The following is a 14,230-nucleotide window of genomic DNA, read 5'->3' on the forward strand; positions in this document are numbered from 1 at the left end:
GGCCAACAACAAAAATATAATTTTATCTTAAATGAAAATGCAATATCTCACCTGTTAACTTTCATGTTTTGGAGCAGAAAAAGAGCATAAAACCAACATATTTAAAGCTCATTTTGCTCCACTCATTTATTGTGATGCTCACCTGTTCCAGCCAGATACCTGCCTGAGCTGAGGAGGAGACTCCTGTTGTTTGTTCATCTTCATCATAATAATGACAACATTAGATGACAACCGGTGCTCACACAGGTTTGTGCTGGTGAACATGGACAGCATCTGAGCAGCTTGACCACGTTGTTGAGTGTCGGGGAGGAAAAATAAAAACTACAGCAGGCACAGAGTCATGCTGATTTGAGCGTGTCGCTGCTCGCTGGAGTTCTATCAGCTCTGTCTGGAAGTTAGTTGGAAAACTTTCTCTTTCAGTCGTGAACACATTACTGAGTGGTTAAAATCTCCGTTTCTAGGCTGAGTGAGAGGAGTGTTTAGTTTGTCCGAGACAGCGGAGCTGCAGACGCTGGAAAAAACACAAAGGAGGGGGCGCTTCGGCTCCGTGCTAACGCAGCAAAGCATCATGGGAGTTGTAGTATTTGCGGTAAAATAGGCCAGCAGGTCAGTTTTAATATATTGTTGATATTTATTTCGCAGGCCACATAAAAATGCTCTGTGGGCCACATCTGGCCTTGTGTCTGACACGTGATTTAAGCGATGAGGCTTATTATCAATATCTTTCCTTTAGCACAACTTAACTAATGCTAATAATAATCAGTACTTAGATCTAAAATCAATTTCACCTCAGGAGGTGCCACGGGTGATAGCAGTTTCTCTCCTTTTAGAAGGCAAGAAACATAGCTGTAGTAACCAATCAGGTCTGATAGAGAAGAGAAGCGCCGACCACCAATGTAATAGTCCCCACACATGGCGATAATCCTGTGAGCAGAAAACAACAATTAGAGGCAGGAAAGGTACTTTACAACATACTTTCACTTCTGAGCAGAGGAAAATCCCATCCAAGACATACGAGGTTTTCCTCTGGTTTGAAAAGTGTTTCCGGAGCTGAAACCCAACTTTTAGCTGACAGAGCTGCTCATTTGGTCATATTTTTCTTCTTCATGAAATGCTTCAGCTGATATCAATAGCGCTGTGGTCGTATGTGTCTGTATTCAGCACCAAGAGACTGAGTCTCTGGCTTCCACAGCAGAACGGGGTTTACCGTAATAACATTTAGTAGACTTGAAACCACAACTTCTCTTATTTTAAAAACGTTTTATTTGTTCTGATGGCACAAACAACTGATTACTAATTCAAAGCAAGGAAAACTTAGTGCTATTATGTGTTTTTGTAAGGGGAAAAAAATCAGGTGGTCCAGAAAACATCCAGGCAGCCCATGATTTTTGTTAAAAAGTACATCTGAAGTAAATTCTTACATTCAGTTTTCCACCTTGTATTATATGCGTAATAGCTTTTAATGTTTTGATTATACCATGTCATTTCCTGTCATGTTTACAAATGGTAATGTACATTGTGGAAAAAAAACTGAAAAAAATTGAAAATCGAATTGAAATCGCAAGTTCTGCCATAAAAATTGCAAATTCAATCATTTCCTAAAACAGTTCAGCGTTATTAGGTTCCCATCGCTACAAACAACAACAAAAAGCTTTAATGAACCATTTTAGACACAAGATCATACTTATCTATATAAATGGAAGTTGTTTGCCAACTAGCAGGTTGTTGCTAACAGGTTGTTGTTGCCAAAGTCCCAAAATAACAAGTTATCTTAGCTGGGTCAGACGTACTTCTGGTAATAAATCTATTCTCTGCCTAAACAACATGACAGAAGCTCCTCTTTAATGGTGGGATGCCCAAATCAGGATTTTTGCTGCAGATCACAGATATCGATCACATGGATTGGACATGAATCAAGTGCAACAAACTACATAATCTGGGGGAAAATGAACAGTCACATGAAATGGCCTGTATTCATTTAGACAAGAACATGTATTTTCATTTTCAAGAGATTAAGACTTGCAGGACAATCAGTGTTTTGTTTTTTCTGACCACAATGTCCAAGCCTCCTATCAGGGAACCACAATTCTAATTAAAATGAGAATCACAATTTTTTTTGCTTAGAATTGAAATCACGATTCTCAATTTTTTTTTTCTCCAAAATAAGTATTTATTGCACTTATTAACTGCACATCAACTTCATAACAGCTGTCAGTGAACATGAAAACAAATTTCTCTCGTCATCTCTTACGTACGCAACTTTTGAATAATTAAAAAAAAATAACAATTTTGAAACAATGTTCTCTCTGCTTGTAAGGTGATGAGAGGTAGGTAATACGTACGTTTTTTGAAATGTAAACCACAAATAACAAAATATAACATTTAACATGACAACATGATTGTTGACCACAGAAGGACCACAACAGAGAGCAGAGTACTTTTTTTTTATCTAGCCAACTGCTTAAAATCGTTGTCATTTGGAAATGAGATTGCATATAAGTATAAATTCAGATCACAATTTTTTTTTTTTTTTTTTACAATTAATTGTGCAGCCCTGCCTCCTATATTCACAACCCAAGGTTTAGAACTGAAGGAGCCTCTTGGATGAGAGGCAAAAAGTCTTGAGAATAACCAGAAAAGTCCAGTTGTTGATGATCATGTCCAGGATGATCGACAATCTACCAATGATGCTTCTCCTCTCCTGGAAATTAGTCTCTGGTCTGAAACCTGTCTCCCCTGGCCAGCAGAGGATATGTGGCTTAGGCGACTGGTATCATGCAACACAGACTTGGTAGTGCAGTGGTTGGAGTGCTAGGCTAGCATGTAGTTTTGTGCAGGTTCACATCCTGGTCTTAGCAGCACCTTTTTTCTTTTTCTTTTTAGCTACGCTTACCAGCATGTTCTCAACACTTTATTGGTAAACTGTTTAAAAAGTAAGGACTAATCTGTTTTTCTTCTTACTTCCTTTGTTTATTTAGCCAGTGTGAGTCCACGTGAGGTGAGCAGAGTAAATCGACTAAAATGCTGCTTGGAAATGGCCAAATTCAAAGATCTTTAGAGACAAAATATTTTGCAGAAAATAGTCAATGAAACTTAAATATAAATGCATGAAATTTGCTTCAGCTTTTAACTAAATTACTATTAAATTATGAAATTACTGCAGACACCACCGGGATTTGAATCCACATCAGCACATGGCAAAACGGAAACATTTCGGATTGAAGTGGTTAAAATGCATTAACCACTGGACTACCATAGCCAGTACAACTGACTCACCTAAGACGCTGTTGTAGGCACGTTTTGTCAAAGTGGGCATGGGCGGAGTTTCGCTGAAACAAAGCGTTTTATTTCCAGGTATATATGTTTATGTTTATTCATTTGGCAGATGCTTTTATCCAAAGCGACTTACAATTTATAATCTATAGGGCATGTTGTGATCTGTGGGGGAAACCGGAGTACCCGGAGGAAACCCACGCATGCATGGGGAGAACACACAACTCCACGCAGAAAGGCCGCAGCCAAGTTTCAAACCTGCAACCTTTGTGCTGCGAGGCAACAGTGCTAACCACTGCACCACCATGCAGCCCTATTTATTCAGGCTGACAAAGATAACTCACATTTAAGAGGATGATAGTCTACACCTACATTCTGCAGCAGCAAATCAGTCAAAAGGGAAACTGAAACTTAAATGTTGCTACTGCCAGTAACAATCTAACAGATTTAAAACAATAAGACTCTCCACAAACCAAAAAGTAAAAAAAAAAAAAAAGAAGAATAAAATAATCACATTTAGCATGTTGTGAGATTTATTATTATTATAATTATGTACTTATTATCTCTTTCGGCTCCCATTGGCCAGAACGCAGGGTGGTCCACCACAGAGAAAAGCTGATCTAGAATGATGACATGAATTATTTTACAGGTTATTTTCGCTCAGCCTTCTGACGGTAACACTCACTCAGATGAGTGTCGGTGAGTGGCTGCGTTTGACTGTTGATGCTCCATGTGTGTTTTATTTCTGCAGTGAGCCTTAAAAACTCACTTTACTCCGCCTGGAGTTTGCTCCTTAAAAGTTGTGATAAATTCACTGTATTGACACATTTTAACGAGCTTCCTCCATGCAATATTAATCGCTGAAGAATGCAAACTTTATACCACATGGAACGTTCGGCAGATGTGTTTCTTTACATGAAGGGCGAGATGGAGATGTGATGCAACACAAAGGGTTTCTGCCAACCAAAAAGTATGAGCGACAGGTGATCGGCTAGTATGATCGGCTTTGAAAAGCATTCTTTTGAGTTTGCTAATCATGTGTTTTTTTTTTTAAATTAGCCAATTTTTATCAGCGGCAGATCAATCGGAACATCCCTACTTTAAAGGAGATCGAGAATGCAGTTAATCAGTAATCTAAAACTGATCTTTGAGCCTCTATAAAGCATTTCAAATTTTGTTGGACCTTAAAATGGCCCAGGAACCCTGAGAAATTGCCAACTAAAACAAGCATTTTGTGTGTGTGTGTGTGTGTGTGTGTGTGTGTGTGTGTGTGTGTGTGTGTGTGTGTGTGTGTGTGTGTGTGTGTGTGTGTGTGTGTGTGTGTGTGTTGGGGGGGCTAAAGAGAGATATGTGAAAATAGAAACTAAACTACAGTCAGGGTTTCTCACTAAGTCCCCACTCAAGCCTTATATAAAAGTGATTAGTGGATCTTTTAACAAAATGGCATTTAGAGCTGAAACAACTAATCGATTTAATCGATTATAATCGATTATTAAAATAGTTAACAACTTTTTTAGTCATCGATTAGTTGTTTAATAATCATATTTTACCGCATAAAGTCTATTTTTTACCACAATCTCACATCGGTTACAATCTGTTAAATTTGCCGCCAGTGTGTGGCAGTAATGAGCCACTGATCTACCAGTGGAGCCGTAGAAGAAGAAATGAGCCAATAAGTGGCCTCGGTTTTCATGACGTATCACGTTACTGACGCTCATCTTGCTGTGAGAGATGGCGGATCAACAAGAAATACGGAAGAAAAATAGAAGCGACAAAACAAGAGAAACCCCGGACAAAAACCTCACGAGTATGGGAGCACTTCACTAGATGCCTTGAAAAGACCGGTGACCTGCAAAATATGCAAAAACCATGGCACGACGGAAGCACGACATCCCTAAGTGAACATTTGAGACGAAAACGTGGGGGCTGATGCAGCAGAGGAATGTCCGGTAAGTAACAGAAAATAAACAAGCTAACGCAGATCACATTTGGGACTTAGTGTTAGCTGAGTTCGTTATAGTGGATGTTAAACATGTTTTTTTGCCGCGTCAGTTTACGGTGTTCTACTTCTGATTGACTAGATGCAATCGTGAATCTCCTCTGTGTTGTGAATCATGCGCTTGCCAAATTTAGCACGTCTGTTTATAAGAATGTTCTCGTTAAGAGAAAAACGGCACAAACCCATAACTATGTTCCTCATTCAAAAAAGGACAACTCCGCGGAGAAAAATATACAGACGAGCTGTGTCCAGGTGAATATAACGCGGCATAGTTGTACACTTTCAATTTTTAAATACAGGAGAAATTCAGAAAGTCCTTTTTTTTTGCTATTAAAAGGCTGTTTTACCGTCTAATGCTGTAAAACGCCTCACAAGACATTTTTGTCAAAATAAATGATCATCACTGTATATTGTTAATTAATTCAAATAATATAATATTGATTTAGTGTTGTAGTGTGTGTGCTGCTTTATTTTATATGTGTACTTAATTCAGTTTATTTGTGTTTCTTATGCAGAAAAAAACAAGCAAAGATGGACAACTACATGGGGAACAAGACACTCACCCCCAGCAATGCATACCACTTACAAACTATATTCTAGATTCTACATTATTTTTTATGGAATTTACCTGTTATATTTTGATGCCAAAAAATTATTCTGGACTGATATTTTGCACTGTTTAGCTCATTTTACACCACTGACTGTGTTCATGTGCAATAAAATAGATTGCAGTCAACTGCACAATTCTCTTATGTTTTTCTTTTTCCTAACTGAAATGTATTCATCACTTGTCTAGGTTAAATAGCTAAACAATAACAAACCGATTAATCGATTAATCGAAAAAATAATCGACAGATTAATCGATTATGAAAATAATCGTTAGTTGCAGCCCTAATGGCATTACATATAAATTATTTCATATTTTTGCATCCAATCACATGTTCTGTGTTTAAATTTGTATAGATTTTGTATACTGTTTGTTTGTTCTATAAAGTTCTGAAAAGAATAAAATGTCCCCACTGAAGCAGTGAGTCAAGAATGAGTGTAGCACAAAGACAGGCTGCTTGTATAAGGGTTGTAGAAGGATTGCAGACCAACAACGAAGTAAAGCACCACAAGCTGTGGATCTATCTGACATTTATTTATAGTCTGGATTTTACCAGTATATCTTGGAACCTGAGAGGTGAGTGCTTGTTTTTCTCTCTTTCAACAAGACTGTCGCTAGTTGAAGCTAACAGCTAGCTAGTGCTAACCGTGGCTCTGCGGTAGCGTTGCTGCGAGTCGACCAGTGTTTACATATTGCCGACGTTTAAGTGAGTTGGAACATGTAGATGTAGCAGGAGTAGTAACCTTGTGACGTGTCAAGGAAGGTTTGCTCAGAAAAGGTTTTTCTCTTGCTTTTTCAACTTTCTAATTTAAACAAAAGTAGGTCACACACAGCTTTGACTTTGACGTGCTACATTTGACCAACCAAGCTGTAAAAAATGAAAATGCTGGTTTACATTCTAGGTCTCCTTTAATGTTTATCATACTTTTTGGTCAAATGTAACCATAAGACAAAAGACAAATTTAACTACTCCCTTGTCTGCCCTGTGTGGGTCAAATCAGGTCATGATTTCTTTCCACAAAACATGCCCACTTATTTGCAACAGGAGTCTCTGAATGTGTCTATACAAGAGAGTCTGCAATATTATGCAAGACATTATGCAAGATAAGGATTAAACAGGCTCCCAGAGAATATTCCAACTGGGATAGTTGTTTGGATCAGAGTCATGCATCTCAGTTGTATGTCATACCTGAAATGATTGACCACATTGGTCATACTGAGGAAAGACAGTACGAAGGAACCGGGCCGGCGGTCACTCTCCCTGATGAGGTAGCTGCCAGCGTTCCGGGCCTGGCGTAAACGCTCCTCTGCGATGGTTCGGTCTAGTTTGCCATGGTACCACCTGAAAGTAAAAAGATGAGAAACAATAGCAAAGAAAAACTTCTGATTGAAGCTCATATAAATACTAAATGTGAAACAACCATGCCAATGTAATTAATTTTGACAATGAAGTCTTTAAAAAGCTAAATTTAAAAGTCATTTAAACTCATTGAATATGAAAATGACTGTTTACTTTTAAAGCCTTGCTGTTTTTGAATTGGAACAAAACATTTCACCACAGTTAAAAATAAATACTGGTTTGGCAATCTGTACTTAACAGGGCTTTGTCAGATGGAAGAACAAACTGCACATGATTTTCCAAATTGAGGTCATTACCTTCTCTCAAAACAGAGGGAAGTCAACTAAGAAAAAAAAACACCCAGGAGTGAAAGCATGAATGAAGTGCAGCTGTACTTTATGTCACAAGAGACCTACATAGCTTCCATTTGGTTAAAGGGAATACAGGTCTGTGGTTGTAAAGTAAACAGGATAAAAGATGCTTTCCTCCAGTAAAATGACGAAAGTGAGCTAAGGAAGGAAGAAGGAGCACATTTATGAGTGTTTCTGGGGATTTTTGTGCTGACAAAATTTAAGCGGGGCACGTGGGGGCTGCACAGCTCAGCCATAAAGATTTAAAGAGAAAACGATTTACGTAAAATGAAATAAAATTAAATAACTGAAACTGGAATACAAACCTAAACTGGCCTTGTTCCAATTATACACATATGTCCAGCCTTGAATGAGGCCAAGAAAGACTCACAATTTATCTGACTCAGAAGACCTTCAAGCGTGTAATAGCCAAAACTATATGATTGGACATAAAAAACAACCTAAGGGTCAATTAAAGTTTCCACTACTTTGAGCCAATCCTAGCAGTCAAAGCCAGGTCTGCAGCTGCCATCCGATGCACAACTTACCATGAATCTGAACTGACAGAAGGATGCTAGACTTTAACAAGAAGCTTGGCTTTCCATCCAGGTTTTCTGCTCCATTTACAAATCTAAACATTATTTCTGCTGTACTAAAACCAATGTAAAGCAAATAAATGCAAATATATATACATGCACACTTCTTTAGCATTTCCTGAAACTAGCTAGCTTTTGCTGAGCTAGAAAATGAAATTCAGCGAGATGTACAATTCTATGTTCCCAATACAAATGGACACTAGAGTAAGCCAACGTCCTGTCTGAAGAGTCTGATCTTAGTGTGGTGAGCTCTGAATGTCAGAACACTCGTCACGCCACATCAACTCTGCCTGTAATTATGAATGAATCTGCAGCATGCCTCTCCATGGGTTGCCACCTTACCGTGGTGGAGGAGTTTGAGTGTCTCAATGATCCTAGGAGCTAAATTGTCTGAGGCTTTCTGCCTCTGGAAGGGTGACCCATGGCAAACAGGTCCTAGGTGAGGGATCAGACAAAGAGCAGCCCGAAGACCTCTTATGATGAATTATATAAATGGAAACCGTGTTCCCTCACCCGGACGTGGGTCACCGGGGCCCCCCTCTGGATCCAGGCCTGGAGGTGGGGCATGTTGGCGAGCGCCTGGTGGCCGGGCTTTCACCCACGGAGCCCGGCCGGGCACAGCCCGAAGAGGAAACGTGGGCCCCGCTTCCCATGGGCTCACCACTCGTGGGAGGGGCCAAAGGGGTCGGGTGCAGTGTGTGACGGGTGGTGGGTGCAATCATGCTTTAACATCTCAACAGACATACAGTCACATCAAAAAGTTATGAAAGACTACATTACTGTCCATTAGCCATGCATCTGAGATGAGCTGTGGACTTTCTAAAAGGACAATGATGTTCTTAGAATAAGCATTTGTAGGTTTTATGCAGTGTGCATTAGAAAACTAAAATATGTAAAATAAACTTTGCCTAAATTGTCTTTCGTAATGAACAGTTTGCTTATCATTACATCCATGTTATCAGTCAGTCGTGATCATTTGCGCCGTCTGAAGACAATTTAGAAATTAATTCTGCCAAAAAAGCTGACAATCAATTTGAAAGTCAAAACAAACAAATGCACAAATCTCTGAGCTAACCTAACATGGAAAGTGTAGATGGGTTGTTTCACAAGAAAGACAAGTCCGCCCCCGAATTAATTTATTAAACTCATTAAATGTGGAGCAGGACATGAGATGAAACATTTTTCTGTTCGAGTCACAAGCTGTTTTTTTAATCAATGGCATAAGCAATGAGTTGCACATGGAAATAACAAAAACACCATTGTTTAGTTCAACAATAAAGCCTTGCATGAAGCAACTAGCAAAAGACACTGATTAGGTGTCACTGCCACTAAACCATAATTTCTGTTGCGACTGCAGCCGTGTGATCTTACGGCTATACAGCTGCCCAGCTAGGTCAGCAGGGTTCAACAATGTGAGCATTTTCTGTGCACGGATTAGCGGCAAATAAACCACACTGGAAGTTCATGGAGCAAATGTTTGCAGTCATTTCTTACATTGATGAGGAAGCAGTGTTTAGCATCTTCGTTAAGTAAAACACTGATCAGAGTGAAGTGAAAAGCACCCAACACCAGAGAAGAAAGGTTTTGTAATAAAACTACAGGCTGATCACATCAGGTTAGGCTAACAGCAGCTCTCCTCATCATTTAGCCATAATTTATCTCATGTCAATGACTTAAAACCCTAGTTTTGCTCTTAATCTTGAGCGTTTGAAGCAATAATGGCTCACTTACGCCGAGTTCATCTTCTGCTGTATCATCCTCCTTTGTCCCTTGAAGTCTCACAACAAGGTACACCTACTCCACCGGTACCACTGCTGGCCTGGTAAAGATAGTGACCTCCAACGTACCAAGCAAAAAAAAAGCCATGTGTTGTAGATCCATACAAGGCGTTAGGATGTTCCTCATGTGAAGCCTTAATACAGCCATCGCCTGTCATTAAACTGATTCAGCAGCATCCATGGACGGTTAACAGGAAGAAGCAATGATGCAAACACACTCATACATTTAGGTGATTAATTAGCTCCACTAATTTGATAATTGGGTTAAGTCTTGTTGCTATAATCCTTTAGAAGATATTCCCCAAAAAAACCTACCCTGTTAATCTGTCAAACGCTGAAGCAGACTATGGCTTTCTGCTCTTTGCTCCCATTTAATCCTGCTCTGACTTTCTCTTACTCTCTCCACTTTCTCTCTCATAAAAGCACACATCCTGAGCAAGCAGCCTATTGGTTTCTGACGAGCAGGGACAAACAGGCAAGGAGTGGCATATATACACCAAAAATGTACAAAAATACACCATTTCTGCTGCATGCAAATCCACATAAACAACCCAGAAAATCTTGTGAACTTTGTTTAAATGCAACAGACTTCAACTATGTGTCAACTACACAACTTTACCTGGTAAATGCAGTGTTTCCTCTAGGAATTTTTCCAGCTGTGGTGGTGGTGGGTTTTTTTTTTGGGGGGGGGGGGGGATTATGACACGTCTCACCTTTGTGTTAATATTGTTTTATATGATGCACTCCACTTTGAACTGCACCAATCCAGCAACTGCTGCATTTTAATAACTGTTATTAAAGGTGAATAAACCAATATTTGCACAAAAATAATTTTTGTTTTAAGCTTAAAATGACTCCTGAAGACCCTGCTCTTCAGAGAGCATCTTCTAAACTAGCACCCTCCCTGCACTCATCCCCCCTCTACCGTCCACTCCTTTGTTCCCTCCTCTCCATTATTGACTACGTTTACATGCAGCCAATATCCGGGTTATGATCGGGTTATGGTCGGTATTCGGGTTTCTGAGTTGATCAGAATAACCCGTTTACAAGCATAAATAGAAAGAGTTACCTCTAACTTGCATAACCCGATTTAAATGCGGACGTTGGGGTAGCGTCAGGACGTATGGACTACGTCCAGATGCAATATGCGTCTTTTCCGGTTCTTCTTGTTCCGGTATCCGTGAAAACAACATGTTTCCCAGTTCGGAAGAGATAGCGAACGCGTTTGTTTGCACTTTAGTTTCCTCGTCACTCCAAAAGTGTGGTGCTGTGCTGCGACTCGCCATGTTGCTCCCAACTTGATGTTTACTTCCGGTGTTCTGGCGCATACAAGACGTCTCGCTACTCAAAAGACCAAGATTCCTTGCGAACAGAGCATGCGCAGAACACACGCTTTGATGGGGATATCCCGATATGCGTTAACACGACCAAACATTCGGGTTAGAAAAGGGTTACCCCAGGTGTAGTAACCGGGTTTTTAAAAACCCGGTTATGAGCATATCCGGGTTTTTGGCTGTGTTTACATGGACCTGCGGAACCGGGTTATTGTGAATATTCGGGTTTTAAAAGGGTTACTGGCTGCATGTAAACGCACTCATTGATGTCAAGTTGTTGTTATTGTTGTTGTTAGCCTCAAGAGCAACATGCCGATTATCACTTGTAAGTCGCTTTGGACAAAAGCGTCTGCTAAATACATAAACATAAACGAAACTCTCAGTGACACACTTTGCATGGGGGGTTGGCATTCAATTTTTCTTGGCGTCTGGAAAAACATCTCCTTCTGCCCCCCTTTATTTTGGTCCAAGATCATTACTGGGCTGGCCCTATTAAAAACGTTCTACACCCCTGCTTAGTAGACTTAATGAAGTATTTTTAAGTCAGTATAAAAATGACTGAAACACAAATTTACATATTTGGCATTATTGACCAATATCTTTGATTTAATTTATTTGTTAAGAACATCAAGATGCATTACAGTGAACATTATAATAAAGTAATTTTTTTCTAGTGCAGAGAGGAGACAACCCATAGAAGCACTGATTTGATCTCATTTCAGAGAAAAATAGAACAGATCAGATGCACCTAATAAATAAAATTACTAACATGAACTCAGGAATCTGTTTCTTTGCTTCAATGTTCTGGTGCTGAAAACATCACTAATGCGGATCAAAGGAGATACACAGATGAATGCACCTTATTATTTGGAGATTAGTGGGTGTGGTTTACATCAATACATTATTTTAAATCTGAAATTGATATGGATCGATCAGAAGTTGCTATGTGTAGTGTTTATTTGAAAACTATTTACAGAGCAGCCTCAGAATTGAGATAAAATGTTTTTGATCACAATAGTAAAGGATCTATAACAGAACAAGTTTTTCAATAAAATCAGAATATTAATATTTAAGTGCATGAATTAATACATCTTAACTCATGCAGTAGGAACTAGGAAATATGAAATACTAGAACAATTTTATTTTAATTTAATTAAACTGATTTTTTCCTAACGTTGTTGGTATTTTTCCCACACACAGTTAAACAAAACAATGTTGATTGAGGTGTGCGTGTGTGTGAGAGAGAGGGAGAGAGTTAAAATAATAATAAAAAAAAATAAAAAAAAAAACAGAGCGGAGGCAGTGACCGATGCATGCACGAGCCGTTTTCAGCTCTGTCTTGTCAAATGCACGTACGTTACGAAAAAACAACTTTAAATATTCAAGCAAAAAAGAGGCGAGCTGAAGAAAACCTAGGGAGCACTGAAGCAACGTGAGCAACAGTGAAGCAACCACAGAGAGATCCGTTACTGTGTGTGTGTGCGTGAATGGGCCGGACGGACTGAGCTCCCGGCTGCAGTTTTGTGTGTAGGGAGGGGTGAGCGCGCTATGTGACTGGCCAATCACAGAGCGTGAAGACAGTCAGTTACCCAATGAGGATTTTCCTTCAGCCCGATTACAGATATTTACGAGTTTTACTCGTTTCATGCTCGTATTCGTCAAAAATGCTTTATCCGTACCGGATACTAGTCTGAAACGAGTATCCAGCTCATCACTAGCTGTAACCACCCTGCCCTGCCTCCTCCTCCTTGCTGCCTGCCGGCTGTGATCACAAGCAACAACAGAGTACTTCCCGCTGCTTCTTCGGGAAACGGAGCAAAAAATAAAAAATGAATAAAACTTGGAATCTTGTAGGCGTGGCGCTGGGATTTCAGCCGTGGTGGGGCGCCACGGCTACGCCTATGTAAAGGGAAACACTGAAGTGGTTACACGTGCTTAATTCTGCAATAAATAAAATACAAATTGACATTTTAAGTGCATTCAATTATTAATCAGATTAAAACTATAAATTCAACCAAAAACAAAATATGCCTATAAACACACACACACACACACACACTAGTATCAAGGAAGAGAAGGGATTAATCGAGCAGCAGATTAACAGATCGGGATGGGAAATTGACTTCTATGCAATAAACAAGTGATTTCTGCATAAATGTTAACCAGCCATGATAATGTCAATGCCAAGACACATGCAGGGCCGTAATCCAACATCTCTGCTTTCCTGCTGTGAGTAAGCCTTCCTGAAATAACACCATTACATCAGTGATAAGCTTCTCTGTCATCTTTCCAAATAATATTCCTCAAGAGCTTTTTATTTGGAATAGCAGCCAATCGGGGACGTTTACAACTGTTATTAACATGATTTTAATCAAACATTTTATTGTCTGCTTTTAGTCTTTAACTGTCATTTAGTAAATAGTAAAGCAGATGGCTGTTTTTCAATTCAGATTCTTATGAATAAGGGAAATACACCTAAGACTTCAAAAGAAAACAGCTCTAAGTGTTTGGTATTCTGAAAGCATCCCAATCACTTGCCAAAAGTAGAAAAAGATGGAGGAACTTGGTCATGAAATGACCAGACTGGCTAAGAATCCTTAAGATGAAAAATTACCCCAAGTACCCATTTGGCATCATTAAATGTAAAATTCATATCCTGTTTCAGAAAGGCTTCATTTCTTGATCCTATGGCTGCATGAATCAGAAGATTAATCCTCAAAATGATTTTCCTTTCGATAAAACTCCAGATACAGCAACAAGATTTTTTTTATTTAGCCATTTAATTGTCAACTTTGAGATTTCTTAACATTTGTAGTAAAGACTTTATTGGCATATTTTGAGTTTACGCCACCAAATCCAAAATAGCTAAATAAATAAATCAGTGTGGGCCACTGGGTTTAATGAGGATGTACCATCTGTAAAGTAGCTTTGTTTAGAGCTTTTCTTATCCACTC

At 39.2% G+C, this 14,230-nt stretch overlaps 1 protein-coding gene across 2 annotated transcripts in view; it reads right to left on the reverse strand.

Annotated features, from left to right (window-relative positions):
• rasa1a (RAS p21 protein activator (GTPase activating protein) 1a) overlaps nucleotides 1–14,230 on the reverse strand; it is a 33,255-nt gene that overhangs the window by 11,310 nt on the left and 7,715 nt on the right. For both annotated transcript variants that reach the window (XM_015972485.3, XM_070546086.1), the window contains exons 2-3: nucleotides 7,069–7,221; nucleotides 789–924 (exon numbers count right to left, since the gene is read on the reverse strand). In XM_015972485.3, coding sequence (XP_015827971.1) covers nucleotides 789–924; nucleotides 7,069–7,221 — 289 coding nt within the window. The remainder of the gene's footprint in view (nucleotides 1–788; nucleotides 925–7,068; nucleotides 7,222–14,230) is intronic.

The sequence above is a fragment of the Nothobranchius furzeri genome, chromosome 17, assembly GCF_043380555.1.
Source record: "Nothobranchius furzeri strain GRZ-AD chromosome 17, NfurGRZ-RIMD1, whole genome shotgun sequence".
Lineage (NCBI taxonomy): Eukaryota > Metazoa > Chordata > Actinopteri > Cyprinodontiformes > Nothobranchiidae > Nothobranchius > Nothobranchius furzeri.